Source organism: Aedes albopictus, chromosome 2, assembly GCF_035046485.1.
Source record: "Aedes albopictus strain Foshan chromosome 2, AalbF5, whole genome shotgun sequence".
Lineage (NCBI taxonomy): Eukaryota > Metazoa > Arthropoda > Insecta > Diptera > Culicidae > Aedes > Aedes albopictus.
The window spans coordinates 435,673,974-435,686,985 of record NC_085137.1 but is presented as its reverse complement, the minus strand read 5'-3'; the positions used below and the strand labels follow the sequence as shown (position 1 = coordinate 435,686,985).

General features: G+C 46.9%; 1 protein-coding gene across 1 annotated transcript; it reads left to right on the top strand.

The window, feature by feature from the left end:
• Positions 1-2,173: 2,173 nt before the first annotated feature.
• On the top strand, positions 2,174-7,459 carry LOC115264323 (uncharacterized). The gene has a single exon (XM_062848593.1). It carries the CDS (start codon positions 2,174-2,176, stop codon positions 7,457-7,459), a length of 5,286 nt encoding a protein of 1,761 aa, XP_062704577.1.
• Positions 7,460-13,012: the final 5,553 nt, after the last annotated feature.

The following is a 13,012-nucleotide window of genomic DNA, read 5'->3' as shown; positions in this document are numbered from 1 at the left end:
CATTCTTCTACAGCTTTGACAGTATAAGGAGATATAATTTATTATATGATATGATAGATCTCTTAATACGGGTTTGGTTTTATTTTTAGAAGTTTCCTATATGATGATATTTCAAAACCAGTTTTGGCGATGGAACAACTGTTAGCATCCGTGCATGGTATACAAGCATTACATAGTTATGGATCACCTTAAATTATGAGTCAAATCCATTTAAAGAGCATAGTGATCTGTTTTACCAAGAAGTATGGCAAAATGATCAACAACTAAGTGATAGGTGAACATGTATGTGATAATAATTTCCTATTGCGTGGTTCCGACTTCAGTTCTACATAACTGCTGCCAGAATTTCAATATTACCGGCTATTTTGGTGGGCATTTTACCCCCCACATGCCTCAGAAGTGTGAACCCTTGTGGTAAAATGTTAGGGTCAAATTTTATACTGATTCTGCCTGGCACACAAATAATGTAAGTAAGCAAGACCTGTTGGAGCCGGGCCCATCCAACTAACCCATTTAGTTTAAGATATGTTGAAATTGATCCCCAAAGTGTTATACAGATTTGTAACCCAATTGATATCGTAATGTCTCCGAGAGGCAGAAAATGAGAAGAGCGCGCATGCGCACGCTAGCCACTGTCCACCATCTGTGGACTGTCGTGCAGGTAGGAGAAACAGAATCATTGTACATATTGTAAATAACAAACCTCAGTACCAAATAGAAAGCCAAACGAAACGTACCTACGGTCGTTTTCTGTGTCGTCGCTTTATCACGGTCATACACAGTCCCCCGTTACCAATGGACCTTGCGCGTTTTGAGGCAGTTCAATTCGGGTCGTTTTTCTAAGTTGTCGGTTACCACGACACTTAGTCGTTTTACTGTTGTGCGGTGATCGGTTGAGTAAGTGACGATATTTTCTAAGTGCCCGGTTACCACGGGACTTAGACAGATTCTAGTGTCGAGAACATCATTCGGACTCTGGCGAAAGAGTCGAAGAGCCAAGACGGCCTAGATCTGAAGAATCGACTGTGGAACTGGACGCAACGGGCTTGTGGCGACCCAAGCCCCCGGTCAGTAATTTCGCGTGTGTGTTTGCCGGACTTTAGTGTGCTTTTTACCAGCTGCTTTGGCAGCGAAGAAAGTCCTTCGATTCCGTGCATAGTTCGCGCTCGAACATTTTTTGGTCCTTCGAGCCGGATCGAAGGCCATACCGCGGTCGAAAAGTGTGTGAAAGTGCCGGTAAAAGACCAAATTACTGACCACGTTGGTCAATTGTGCGGTGCCATTGTACATTGGCACAAAAGCGCCATCGCGCTTGGAGGCTGTACCAAGGCGGGTACACCTCAGGACAGTGAGTGGAACGAACGATTCGCGCGCGCGTGTGTCGCACGGTGATAGCTAATCAATTAGCCCGTGCAATCGGATTACAGTGCGAAAGCCCCGCCGCCGGTGGGTGAAATTGTGTGTTGGTGCAAAACTTCTGCGCTTGGGAGAGTATCAAGGCGGATACTACTCTGTGCTGTGTGGAGATTACATCGTGGCCATCTTGCGACTCGTGGTCATCCAGGAAGGTGATTGACCCCCACGATTGCCATCGTCATCGAAGCCATTTTCGACGCTGGTGAAGTTACCCCGTTCCCCCGCCGCTGCTGCGCCATACTCTTTTCGGTTGGTGGTGGCACATAGACCGCCGCTGGGGTTGGAACGACCATCGAAGCAACGAATCCGGTGAGTTCTTTCCATTTTGTATGCATGTGGCTTGCAGTAGCATTTAAGAAATTAAAGTGAAAGATAATTCCAACCAATTTGAACTTTGTTTCAATTGGTTGATGAAAGTTGGGTGACTTTTTCGCATTTTTTCAAGTCATTGTGGCAATTGGTGGGAGACGGTGCGCAACTCAAGTGGAATCCGTTCGCGCCCTTGATTGCGTTCCGCGTAGGATTGGGTTTGTTCGCGACGGGAAGGAGCATTCGTTCGATTAAACATCCCTTTCCCGTCGAAATTTTCGCCGCGAAGGCCAATACACCGTGACGGGAAGGATTTGATCGTTCGATTAGTGTATTTGCGCCTCGCCGGTTCGGTTTCGCGAAGAAACGAGTAGCTCGCGTCGGGAAGGAGATCCGTTTTCGATTTGCTACCGTTTCCGTACGTTTTTCGTTCGTGTGCTCGCCAGCAATGGCTCCGAAGGACGACAAAATCCTTACGGACAAATTGGTCCAGCGGCAGTCGTTAACCGCCATTCGAGACGCTGTTGAGAAGTTCGTCAGAGACTTCGAAGCAGTGCGGGACAGGTGTCAAGTGCAAGTGAGAATCGAAACCCTAGACCGAGTGAATGTTGCCTTTTCGGATGTGCAAGATACCATCGAGCGGCTGGATCCGGAGAATCTGGAGGCACATCTGACGGAAAGAGTGGATTTCGAGCATCGATATTGCGCAGCGAAGGGGTATTTGCTGTCTAAACGCCCCACCGATGCTGCCCCAGCCCAGTTGAACTCGTCCTTCGTCGCACAACCAGCCCCCTTCCACCTCCGCTTACCGCAGATCGACCTACCACGTTTCAATGGCGATTTTTCACGTTGGTTGTCGTTTCGGGACACATTCTCGTCCATGGTCCACTCCAATGCGGACATACCGACAGTCGCCAAACTGCAATATCTGTTGCAGTCACTCGAAGGGGAAGCGAAGAAACCCTTCGAATCCGTCGAAATCGAAGCCGACAATTACGCTTGCACTTGGGACGCTTTGCTCAAGAGATACGACAACCGTCGGTTTCTCAAGCGTCAACTGTTCCGGGCACTCTACGATTTGCCAACGGTGAAGCAGGAATCTGCTAAACGCCTCCACAGCCTGGTCGACGATTTCCAGCGCCATGTACGGGCCCTGGCCAAACTCAACGAACCCGTGGAGCATTGGGATACGCCGTTGGTGAACATTATGTCGTACAAGCTGGACCAATCCACTTTGCGAGCCTGGGAGGAGAAGACAAGTACGCAGGATGATGTCAAATACGACGAGCTGGTGGAGTTCCTCTACCAACGTGTGCGAGTGCTGAATTCCGTCGGCTACGAGCATCATCAGCAGCCGGCACCGCCGTCAAAGGTGGCCGGGACCACCCCAAAGTCCGCCAAAATCAAGTTCGCAGCCAGCGCCACTGCATCCTCCAATACAACGCCAACATGTCCCCTGTCGTGCCCCGACAATCACGTTCTACGCAACTGTCCCATCTTCCTTGGGAAGGATGTACGCCTTCGCCGAGAGCTCGTAACGCAGAAGCGGTTGTGCTGGAATTGTTTGGGCAGCGGGCATCAATCAAAGAAGTGTTCGTCGAAGTTCACTTGTCGCACGTGTCGTGAGAAACATCACTCGTTACTGCACGATCCTGCTCTATCGAAGTCGCCGAGTTCCTCCGTGTCATCATCAACTTCTACTCAGCAACCGTCTCCATCCACAAGTGTGGAATCCCAGAGCTCCGCTCCTCCCCAAGTCAGCATGGCAGCCCAAACTGCATGCAACACGGTTTTGTTGGAAACGGTTGTCCTCAACGTGATCGATGACCACGGCAATGAGCACCAGGCGAGGGCCTTGCTGGACTCGGCATCCATGTCCAACTTCATTTCGAAGCCATTAGCGAAGCTACTCTTCAACCCCCGGTCGAAGGTGGACATATCCATAGCAGGTATCGGTCTCTCCACGCAGAACGTGAAAAGTGCAATAACCGCCACAATCCAATCGAGAACACAGGAGTTTTCGACGAAGTTGGAGTTTCTCATCCTCAAGAATCCTTCGGCACAGCTGCCGACCATTCCGATCAACATTTCGTCGTGGAATATCCCGAAGGTTGCCCTAGCGGACCCCCAATTCCACGTCCCAGGAAGGATAGATCTTGTCATCGGAAGTGAAGCCTTCTGGGAGCTCCATAGTGGTCGGAAGATTCCGTTAGGAGACGGACTTCCATGGCTGACTGAAACGCCATTCGGATGGGCCGTCGCTGGGACCGCATCAAGCCAATACAACTGTATCCCTCGGATCTGTAACCTTTCTACGAAAGATGATCCCCTAGAAGCCACCCTCCAACGGTTCTGGGAAATCGAGGACATTTCCGACGGTCCTGCGCGGTCGGTGGAAGAGAACCGGTGTGAAGAGCACTACGCAGCAACTACGACTCGTGATCCATCAGGGAGGTATATCGTCAGTCTTCCTCGAACCGACAATCCAATGGTTGTCCTAGGAAGCTCCAAGGAAATCGCAGATCGCCGACTTCTGAGTGTCGAGCGGCGTCTCGAACGTGATCCTGCTACCAAGGACGCGTACCACCGCTTCATGGACGAATACCTCCAGCTTGGACACATGAAGAAGCTCGAAGAACCGGTAGATGATGGTCAACCCCATTGCTACATCCCACATCATGCCGTCTTCAAAGAGTCCAGCACAACAACGAAGGTCAGAGTCGTTTTTGACGCTTCGTGCAAGACGTCGTCCGGATATTCGCTGAACGACACGCTTTTGGTCGGCCCAGTCGTACAGGAAGACCTGTACTCAATTATTCTGCGTTTCCGCATTCGCCGCATTGCTATCGTCGCCGACGTAGAGAAAATGTATCGGCAGATGCTGCACTTCCCCGAGGATCGCAGATTTCTACGAATTCGTTTCCGTGAGAACCCCAGCGATCCAATATCCACCTACGAATTGCAGACAGTGACCTACGGTACTGCCTCTGCCCCGTATCTCGCCACGAGAACTCTGCAGCAGATAGCTCACGATAATGGACATCTGTATCCAGCTGCTGTAGACCCAGTGATTCACGACTGCTACGTCGATGACCTGCTGTCTGGGGCTGACGACGTGGAATCAGCCATTCAAGTGCGGGAACAAGTGACGTCTATGCTCAACACCGCTGGCTTCCCTATCAAGAAGTGGGCGTCGAACGTTCCGGAAGTTCTCGCCGGTGTTCCAACGGAAGACCTGGCCCTACAACCACTGCACGATCTCCAGGACGAGCAGGCCGTTTCCACTCTGGGTCTTGTGTGGGAACCGAGAACCGACACATTACGGTTCAAGGTCCAACTGCCACCACCGGCTGCGGTACTGACAAAGCGGAAAGTGATGTCATACATCGCCCAAATCTTCGACCCACTCGGTCTCGTGGGTCCTACCATCGTAGTTGCGAAACTCTTCATGCAGCGTTTGTGGGCGCTGAAACACAACGGAGAAACTTGCGAATGGGATTCACCGCTTCCGATCAAGCTTCAACAGGAATGGAAAGAATTCCACTCCACGCTACACATGCTAGGCGAGGTTCGAGTTCCACGATTCGCATCTCTTTCGAATGTCTTCAACCTCCAGCTACATTTCTTCTCCGACGCCTCAAAGGGAGCGTATGGCTCCTGCTGCTACGTACGAGCTGAAACAAGAGATGGTGTGTCAGTGCAGCTGCTAACTGCGAAGTCAAAGGTAGCTCCACTATCTAGCCGTCATTCCATCGCCCGGCTGGAACTATGTGCAGCGCGACTGTCGACGCAGCTGTTCCAGAAAGTGTTGGCCTCCCTGAAGATACCAGCTCCAGCTTACTTCTGGACGGACTCCACTACGGTTCTCCACTGGTTACGGTCACCACCTAGCCGTTGGAAGGCATTCGTAGCCAATCGAGTGTCACAAATCCAGCATGCAGTCGCCGTGAGTCGCTGGAAACATGTTCCTGGCATCGAAAACCCAGCAGACGATATCTCACGGGGATTGAATCCAATCGACATTCTACAGTGCAAGCGTTGGTGGAACGGTCCTGATTGGTTGACACTCTCTCCGGCGAACTGGCCGAATCTCCTTCCGGCCGATGAAGACGCCGAAGCTTCCACCGAAGAAATGCGGAAGGTTCCGGTAGTTTCGATGGGCGTCGTACAAAGCGGATTCCACGACGAGCTGTTCGCCCGTTTCTCCAGCTTCTCTAAGCTTCGTCGTGTCACTGCGTTCTGCTTGCGATATCGTCGATCTTTGCAAGAACGCGCCACGTTACGCCGCACCGATCCGGACAAGTTCAATCAGCTCACCCTCAACGATGGGGAAGTCACTCCTCTTACCTCCGGAGAACTACAAACCGCGGAGGTGCACCTCTGTCGTCTCGCACAACGTCAGTCGTTCGCTGAAGAACTTTCGGATCTGGCCAGCGGGGAAAGAGTCACCAAAGCGTCAGCGTTGAAATGGCTGAAACCGTTCGTCGATCAGAACGGCCTTGTTCGTGTCGGTGGCCGGCTGCGCAACGCCGCCCTCTCCGACTTCGTGAAGCATCCCGTCGTGCTTTCTGCCAAACATCCGCTGACGACTCTGCTGGCTAGTTTCTTTCACTTAAAGCTACTGCACGCAGGCCCTCAACTCCTGCTAGCCACGCTGCGCCAGAAATATTGGATTCTCGGCGGCAGAAACTTAACAAAATCCGTCTTTCACCATTGCCACACTTGCTTTCGTAGCAAGCCCACACTAGTCCAGCAGAGCACAGCGGATCTACCGGCATCCCGAGTCTCACCAACTCGACCCTTCTCCGTCTGCGGCGTCGACTATTGTGGACCGTTTTTCATCAAGCCAACCGTCCGCAATCGTGCACCAACGAAGGCCTACGTCGCAGTTTTCGTCTGTTTTGCTACGAGGGCCGTTCACATCGAGCTTGTGAGCGACCTTACCACGGCTGCGTTTCTGGCAGCGCTTCGTCGTGTCGTCGCCCGCAGAGGAAGAATCGCCGAGCTGCACTCGGACAATGCGACTACGTTCAAGGGTGCGTCTCACGCACTCAACCGCGTCTACCAGATGCTGAAGGTGGACAATGCCGACCGAGACAGGATCTTCAACTGGTGCTCCGAGAATGAGATTCGGTGGAAATTCATCCCGCCGAGAGCGCCACACTTCGGAGGCCTGTGGGAGGCCGCCGTCAAGTCAGCGAAGAAGCACCTGCTCAAGACTGTCGGCAACAGCAGCATCGCCTACGAACCGATGGTAACTCTCCTGGCCCAGGTCGAGATGTGCCTGAACTCCCGTCCGCTGACGCCGATGCCGAGTGAGCCGTCCGATCTGGAGGTCCTAACACCAGGACACTTTCTCGTCGGGTCCAATCTACAAGCGGTACCCGAAATTGATTTTCGTGGAATTCCTGACAACCGTCTGGAGTCGTACGAGCTAGTCCAGAAGCACCTACAGAACATCTGGGCTCGTTGGTACCCGGAATATCTTCAGCAGCTGCAGTCCCGAGTTACCAAGGGTTGCAACCCACCGGTCGTCGTCGAGGTCGACCGCATCGTCGTCATCAAGGAGGACAACGTCCCTCCTGCAAACTGGCCGCTCGGAAGAATAACCAAGCTTCATCCGGGCAAGGATGGTGTCGTCCGAGTAGTGACACTGCGGACTGCACCGGGAAAGGACATCGTTCGAGCGGTTGCGAAGATCGCTCTACTGCCGTCACCAGATCCAAGCCTATAAACTGTTCCAGGTAGAGCAACCCGCAAGGGAGAACTTGCTCGAAGCGCACCTGCGCTTAGCACAGGTAATTGCGGTTCCAATAACCCTAAGCTGAATCGTTCGATCTACCTGGTCTTTCTTTTTGTTCCCGGTCTCTGGCGAGAATCTACGACGGAGCGATCAACGCCACCAGTCCCGATGTCCAGTCCAGCCAACAACAACCAACCAAACTGAATTCGTCCAATGTGAACTTTTGGAACACCTCCGTGTTCCAAGGTGGCCGGAATGTTGGAGCCGGGCCCATCCAACTAACCCATTTAGTTTAAGATATGTTGAAATTGATCCCCAAAGTGTTATACAGATTTGTAACCCAATTGATATCGTAATGTCTCCGAGAGGCAGAAAATGAGAAGAGCGCGCATGCGCACGCTAGCCACTGTCCACCATCTGTGGACTGTCGTGCAGGTAGGAGAAACAGAATCATTGTACATATTGTAAATAACAAACCTCAGTACCAAATAGAAAGCCAAACGAAACGTACCTACGGTCGTTTTCTGTGTCGTCGCTTTATCACGGTCATACACAGTCCCCCGTTACCAATGGACCTTGCGCGTTTTGAGGCAGTTCGATTCGGGTCGTTTTTCTAAGTTGTCGGTTACCACGACACTTAGTCGTTTTACTGTTGTGCGGTGATCGGTTGAGTAAGTGACGATATTTTCTAAGTGCCCGGTTACCACGGGACTTAGACAGATTCTAGTGTCGAGAACATCATTCGGACTCTGGCGAAAGAGTCGAAGAGCCAAGACGGCCTAGATCTGAAGAATCGACTGTGGAACTGGACGCAACGGGCTTGTGGCGACCCAAGCCCCCGGTCAGTAATTTCGCGTGTGTGTTTGCCGGACTTTAGTGTGCTTTTTACCAGCTGCTTTGGCAGCGAAGAAAGTCCTTCGATTCCGTGCATAGTTCGCGCTCGAACAAGACCATTTGTGGAAACAATGAGAAGAAAATTTCAATTTATTTTTTTTAATAAGGTCAATGTTCACGGTAAAATTGAATGCGCATAAGCCTACCAACACAATAACTACTAAAATATTACTTCGAAATGATCGCTTTCTACTTACGAATGATGTATCCTCCTGAACTTTACGTGCCATCGAAGAAGCTTCTCTGCATCTTGAGCCGTCATAGTTTTTGTTGAAAAAAAAACAACAACAATCACCATAACCTATTAACAAGAATGGAGAATTTTTCAACTAGGTGTTAAAACAGTTTTATTGCTACTCTTAATGTGGTTTGCAAAACCTCTCCGAGAGTGGTCCACTTAGCCGGAAGATGCTCTTAAAGAGGTTATCAAGAGGTTTTGATGTACAAATCAGTTTTATTGTAAGTTTTACAAAATTGGTCATGAAGATCTCATATAGAGCCGAACAAAACTTAAAATGTTACTTTGGGATTGCAGTTGCAAAAATCTTCCAAATATCATGGTTTGTCTAATACAAGGGGAACGCATCAATGCCCCCTATGGGCGTTATGGCCACAGCTCCCCTACGCTAATATATGACGATTGTGATGACCCTCCCTAACATGCACTCTGTCATCATAACCGAAGCTCCTATACATACTTTACGGAATGTCACTTTGCTGTCATCGCAGTTAAATGGTAATATATGTTAAAAAAAGAATAAACGATGATAATCCTGCTTTTTCTGATTTGACATTTTAGCCTAAGCGTTTCGTTTTGAGTTTTGCTTCAACCAGACTAACCTGACTAAAAATAGTCACTCTATCCCATATACCGAACGATTTGTATTCACAATGGCCAAATCCTGTAGAGCTATTTCTAGATGTTTAGGTATCTGAAATAAGAAGAGAAAGGCCTTTGCAAATTTGAGGATAAACCCCAAAGAGTGTCATAAATCCACCAATATATTAGAGGATTTAGAGTTTTGCGAATTTAAATATCATGACTGTTGCGGATATTCTCTCGATGCTAGTCATGAAGGAACTCCACCGGCTGCAGCGGAGTAAACTAACTTAATTCGTCAAAATATCTTAGGAAATGTCGCTATAATTGTAATACCTATGAGGATGTCATAATGATAATTGAGAGGTGAGTGTCATTTAAGTCAGTTATACACGAAGAAAGTTAATGGCAACAAAAAGACTTTCAGTATGACTCATTAAATTTGAAAAACATTTTATATTTCCCTTCACTATCACTTTTTTTTTAGTTTTCAGTAGAACTTTTTTCACTTGAAACACTAGTAGGCAAATAAAAAAAACACTTGACTATTGCTTTATTTTTCAAAAAAAGGGATAAGCATATTTTTTTTTCAATTCCACTATATGGTATTGGTTCCCTTATTGAGCATGTGGCTCCCATTTTCATCCTACAAAAAAAAACAAAGGATCTTATTTTTATATTGTTTGTTAGAAGTGAGCACCCATGAAAACAAAAAGAACGGAATCAATCGGTGCTGTAATCGCCGTGTTTTCGAATAGGATGAATGGCATACATACCCTACTTGTGCTTCATCTTCGGTGGTCAATCAAATAAGAAGCAATTTTTATACGCTATTATACGTTAACATTATAAATTCCAAAAAATAGCATTCCACTACACATCAACACTTTTGCTTTGAAGCGATTATGATGACCCTCCCTAACATTCACTCTGTTGCCAAAACCGGAACTTCTACTTCACGGAATGACACTTTGCTGTCATCTCGGAAAAATGGTAATATATATGCAACCAAAAAGGTGATATTTTTTTTCGTTTGACGTTTTTGCCTAATCGTTCCGTTTCGAAATGTGCTTCACTTCAATCAGATCAGATCAAACCTGTCTAATAATAGCCATCCAAATCAAGCTTTTTTTCGATTAAGTCGATTCCGACAGATTTGTATTCAAAATGGTGAAATCCTTCGGAGCTATTTTTAGGTGCATTTCTATTTGGAGTTAGAAAAGGTATTAGTAAATTGTAGGATAAACGTCGATGAGTATGATAAATTCCCCAATTTATTAGCGGATTCACGAACTTACCAATTTAAAGGTTATAGGTCTTCTGGCGATTCTCCCGATGTTACTCATGGAGGAATCGCCATATTTGGGGTGGCATCATGTGAGGAGGGGGTCCTACTTTGGTCACTTGCCACTATATCTCTGGTAGTTGGATTTTCAAGATAATGGATCTCATCATTTACAAAACACGCAAAGCTGAAAATGTTACTCAGGTATGTAAGTATGTAGTGATATCTTGTAGTATTATGATCAGAAACAATAAAGGTAAAACTTCACTCGCCGTCATCAGCGCTGAAACTCGAAGCTATCACACTAGGATGCTAATTCAAGTATTTCAAAGTCATGCGCAGTTTCGTGGTGTTTCACGCATCTTTACATAACATACTTACGCACAACTGCAGCATGTAACCTATCTCATACCATGGACGGAACAGAAATTCCGTTATTCAACAACTCGCATATTGTGATAAATGCTCATAACCCTGATTCATCTTCGCATGTGTTCCATTTACACCACACACACACAGCTTGATAGTGAAATTCTTTCGGATTGATTCATTACCTTTGTTAAAATAGAAAACAACAACTCACGCCAGATCACTAATTCGGAGATCAAACACAGCCCATCCGCACACACAGCATACTTACCCTAGTCACGTCACGCCGAGTCGCCGCCATCCATTCGATGGCGGGCGCCGGTTTTCATTAGCACCCTTTAACCGACTTTGCCGCGCAGAAGAAGAAATCGATTATTGTTTTTATTCAGTTTGCGATGATCTTAATTTCCGCGCAGAATTCGTACTTTTCGCACCTGCGCGCGTCACGTTGTTGGATGGCTGGGTCGAAAATGTCAACAAGCACATGTGCTTGCACCTGAAAAGCTGCCACTCATTCGCTGCACTCTCCGCCTACGACATTTTTACTGAAGTCCACTTGATGCAGCTATAAAAACTCAGAAAAAAATAAAAAAATATCTGTGCTATCAAAAAGGAACAACACTTATCAGCAATTTAATGTTTAATAGAATTGCGCTAAAAGATGTTAAATCGGTTTAAAATCAACGAAGTATTGAAAATTAGAGTGAAATTCACATTTCACGGCTCAAAAATCCCAATATTTTTAATTTAAATTCGAAATTTTCATATGATTTGAAATAAAAATATGTAGGGTAAATCACCAATTGGCTTCTTTAGTGGTGTTGAGATAATTCCATATTCTGAATCTGCATGCCAAACTGAGCCGAATTCCAAATTTTCATGAATTTTGGAGCCCGGGAACCTATTTAAAAATCAATTTGAAGTTTGTATGGGAACAATTTGTCGAATCACCCCTCGTCGCAGTTTGTACTGGGTGGAGCTGTCAAACAGTTACCCAGCTGTCAAAAGGTGATTTCAAAAAATCTCTTTGAAAATGATATTAAGTACCAAAATAAGGTTCTAAAAGTCTGAAAAAAATTATAGTGGCTCAGAAAAAGGTGCTCTTTCGTATAAAATCAAAAAATCAATGCATTTTTCATAATTTAAAAACCCAATTATTGCACACCCTAAAAACTCGCCAATTGTTGCACACCTCATAAGAAATGCATGGGTAAATGCGATTTACCATAACATAGTATTCCTGTACCACATAGGCCTACTTCCAACAACAATCGTTCCAAACTATTTGCCAATCGTCATCAAAATCCTTTGCCCTTTTCCTGCAATTCGATTGAATTAACCCGAAGCAAAACGTTGGGTGCGTTCGTTCACGCGGTTTCATCCCGGCTTAGCCACATACCTCAATTTATAAGTCGGCGACTAACCCACCCCATGTTTTCTCGTCTTCTCGATCCGGGTTGCGGCGCCAGACTTATAAAAGTCAACGTGGTCGTCGTCGTCGTCGCCGTTGTGGTTGGTCTTGGCAGTAGTAGTTGTCGTCGTTGGCATCAATTTTTTTTGCGATTCGCGAATTTTGTTTGGATGTTTGCGAAAAAAAAACACCAACAAGTAGATGAAGCTGCCCTGATGGCAATCGATGAGCTGGAATTTCTGGGAGCTGCGAGGAAGGTGATGATATTTTTTTTATATTCACAGCAAAACGTACCTTTCCTAAAGTTCATCTTTTATGTTTTTGTTTTTCAGTTTTTTTTTCCTTTTTTTTCTGATGGAGTGGTTTATCACTAATATAGATAGTGTTTCACAGGGGTTTTTAAGATTATTTTGAAGCATCGAAAAAAAAATCAACAACAATAAAACTAGATCAACAAAAACTTAAAAAGTCTCTCAACAAGTTGCTGCTCTACACAGCATATAAACATACATTACATACATTTATTTGTTGATCATCTCATTTAAGATAAGGAGTAATCAACAATAGCTCGCCACTATTCTTGGTTTTAGCTACCATGCACTCTCCATCGTCGGTCACGCCCAATGCTCGCTAAGTCACGCTCCTCCTAGTCCGCCCATCGTGCTCTTTGCGCTCCACGCCATCTTGGGCTAACCGGATCAGTCGCAACTTTGCAGAGTTGTTGTCCAGCCCTTTTTCAACATGCCCTGCCCACTGTATCCTTCC

Coding starts and splice junctions, on each gene's coding strand:
- LOC115264323 (XM_062848593.1), top strand. CDS start 2,174: ATGGCTCCGAAGGACGACAAAATCCTTACGGACAAATTGGTCCAGCGG.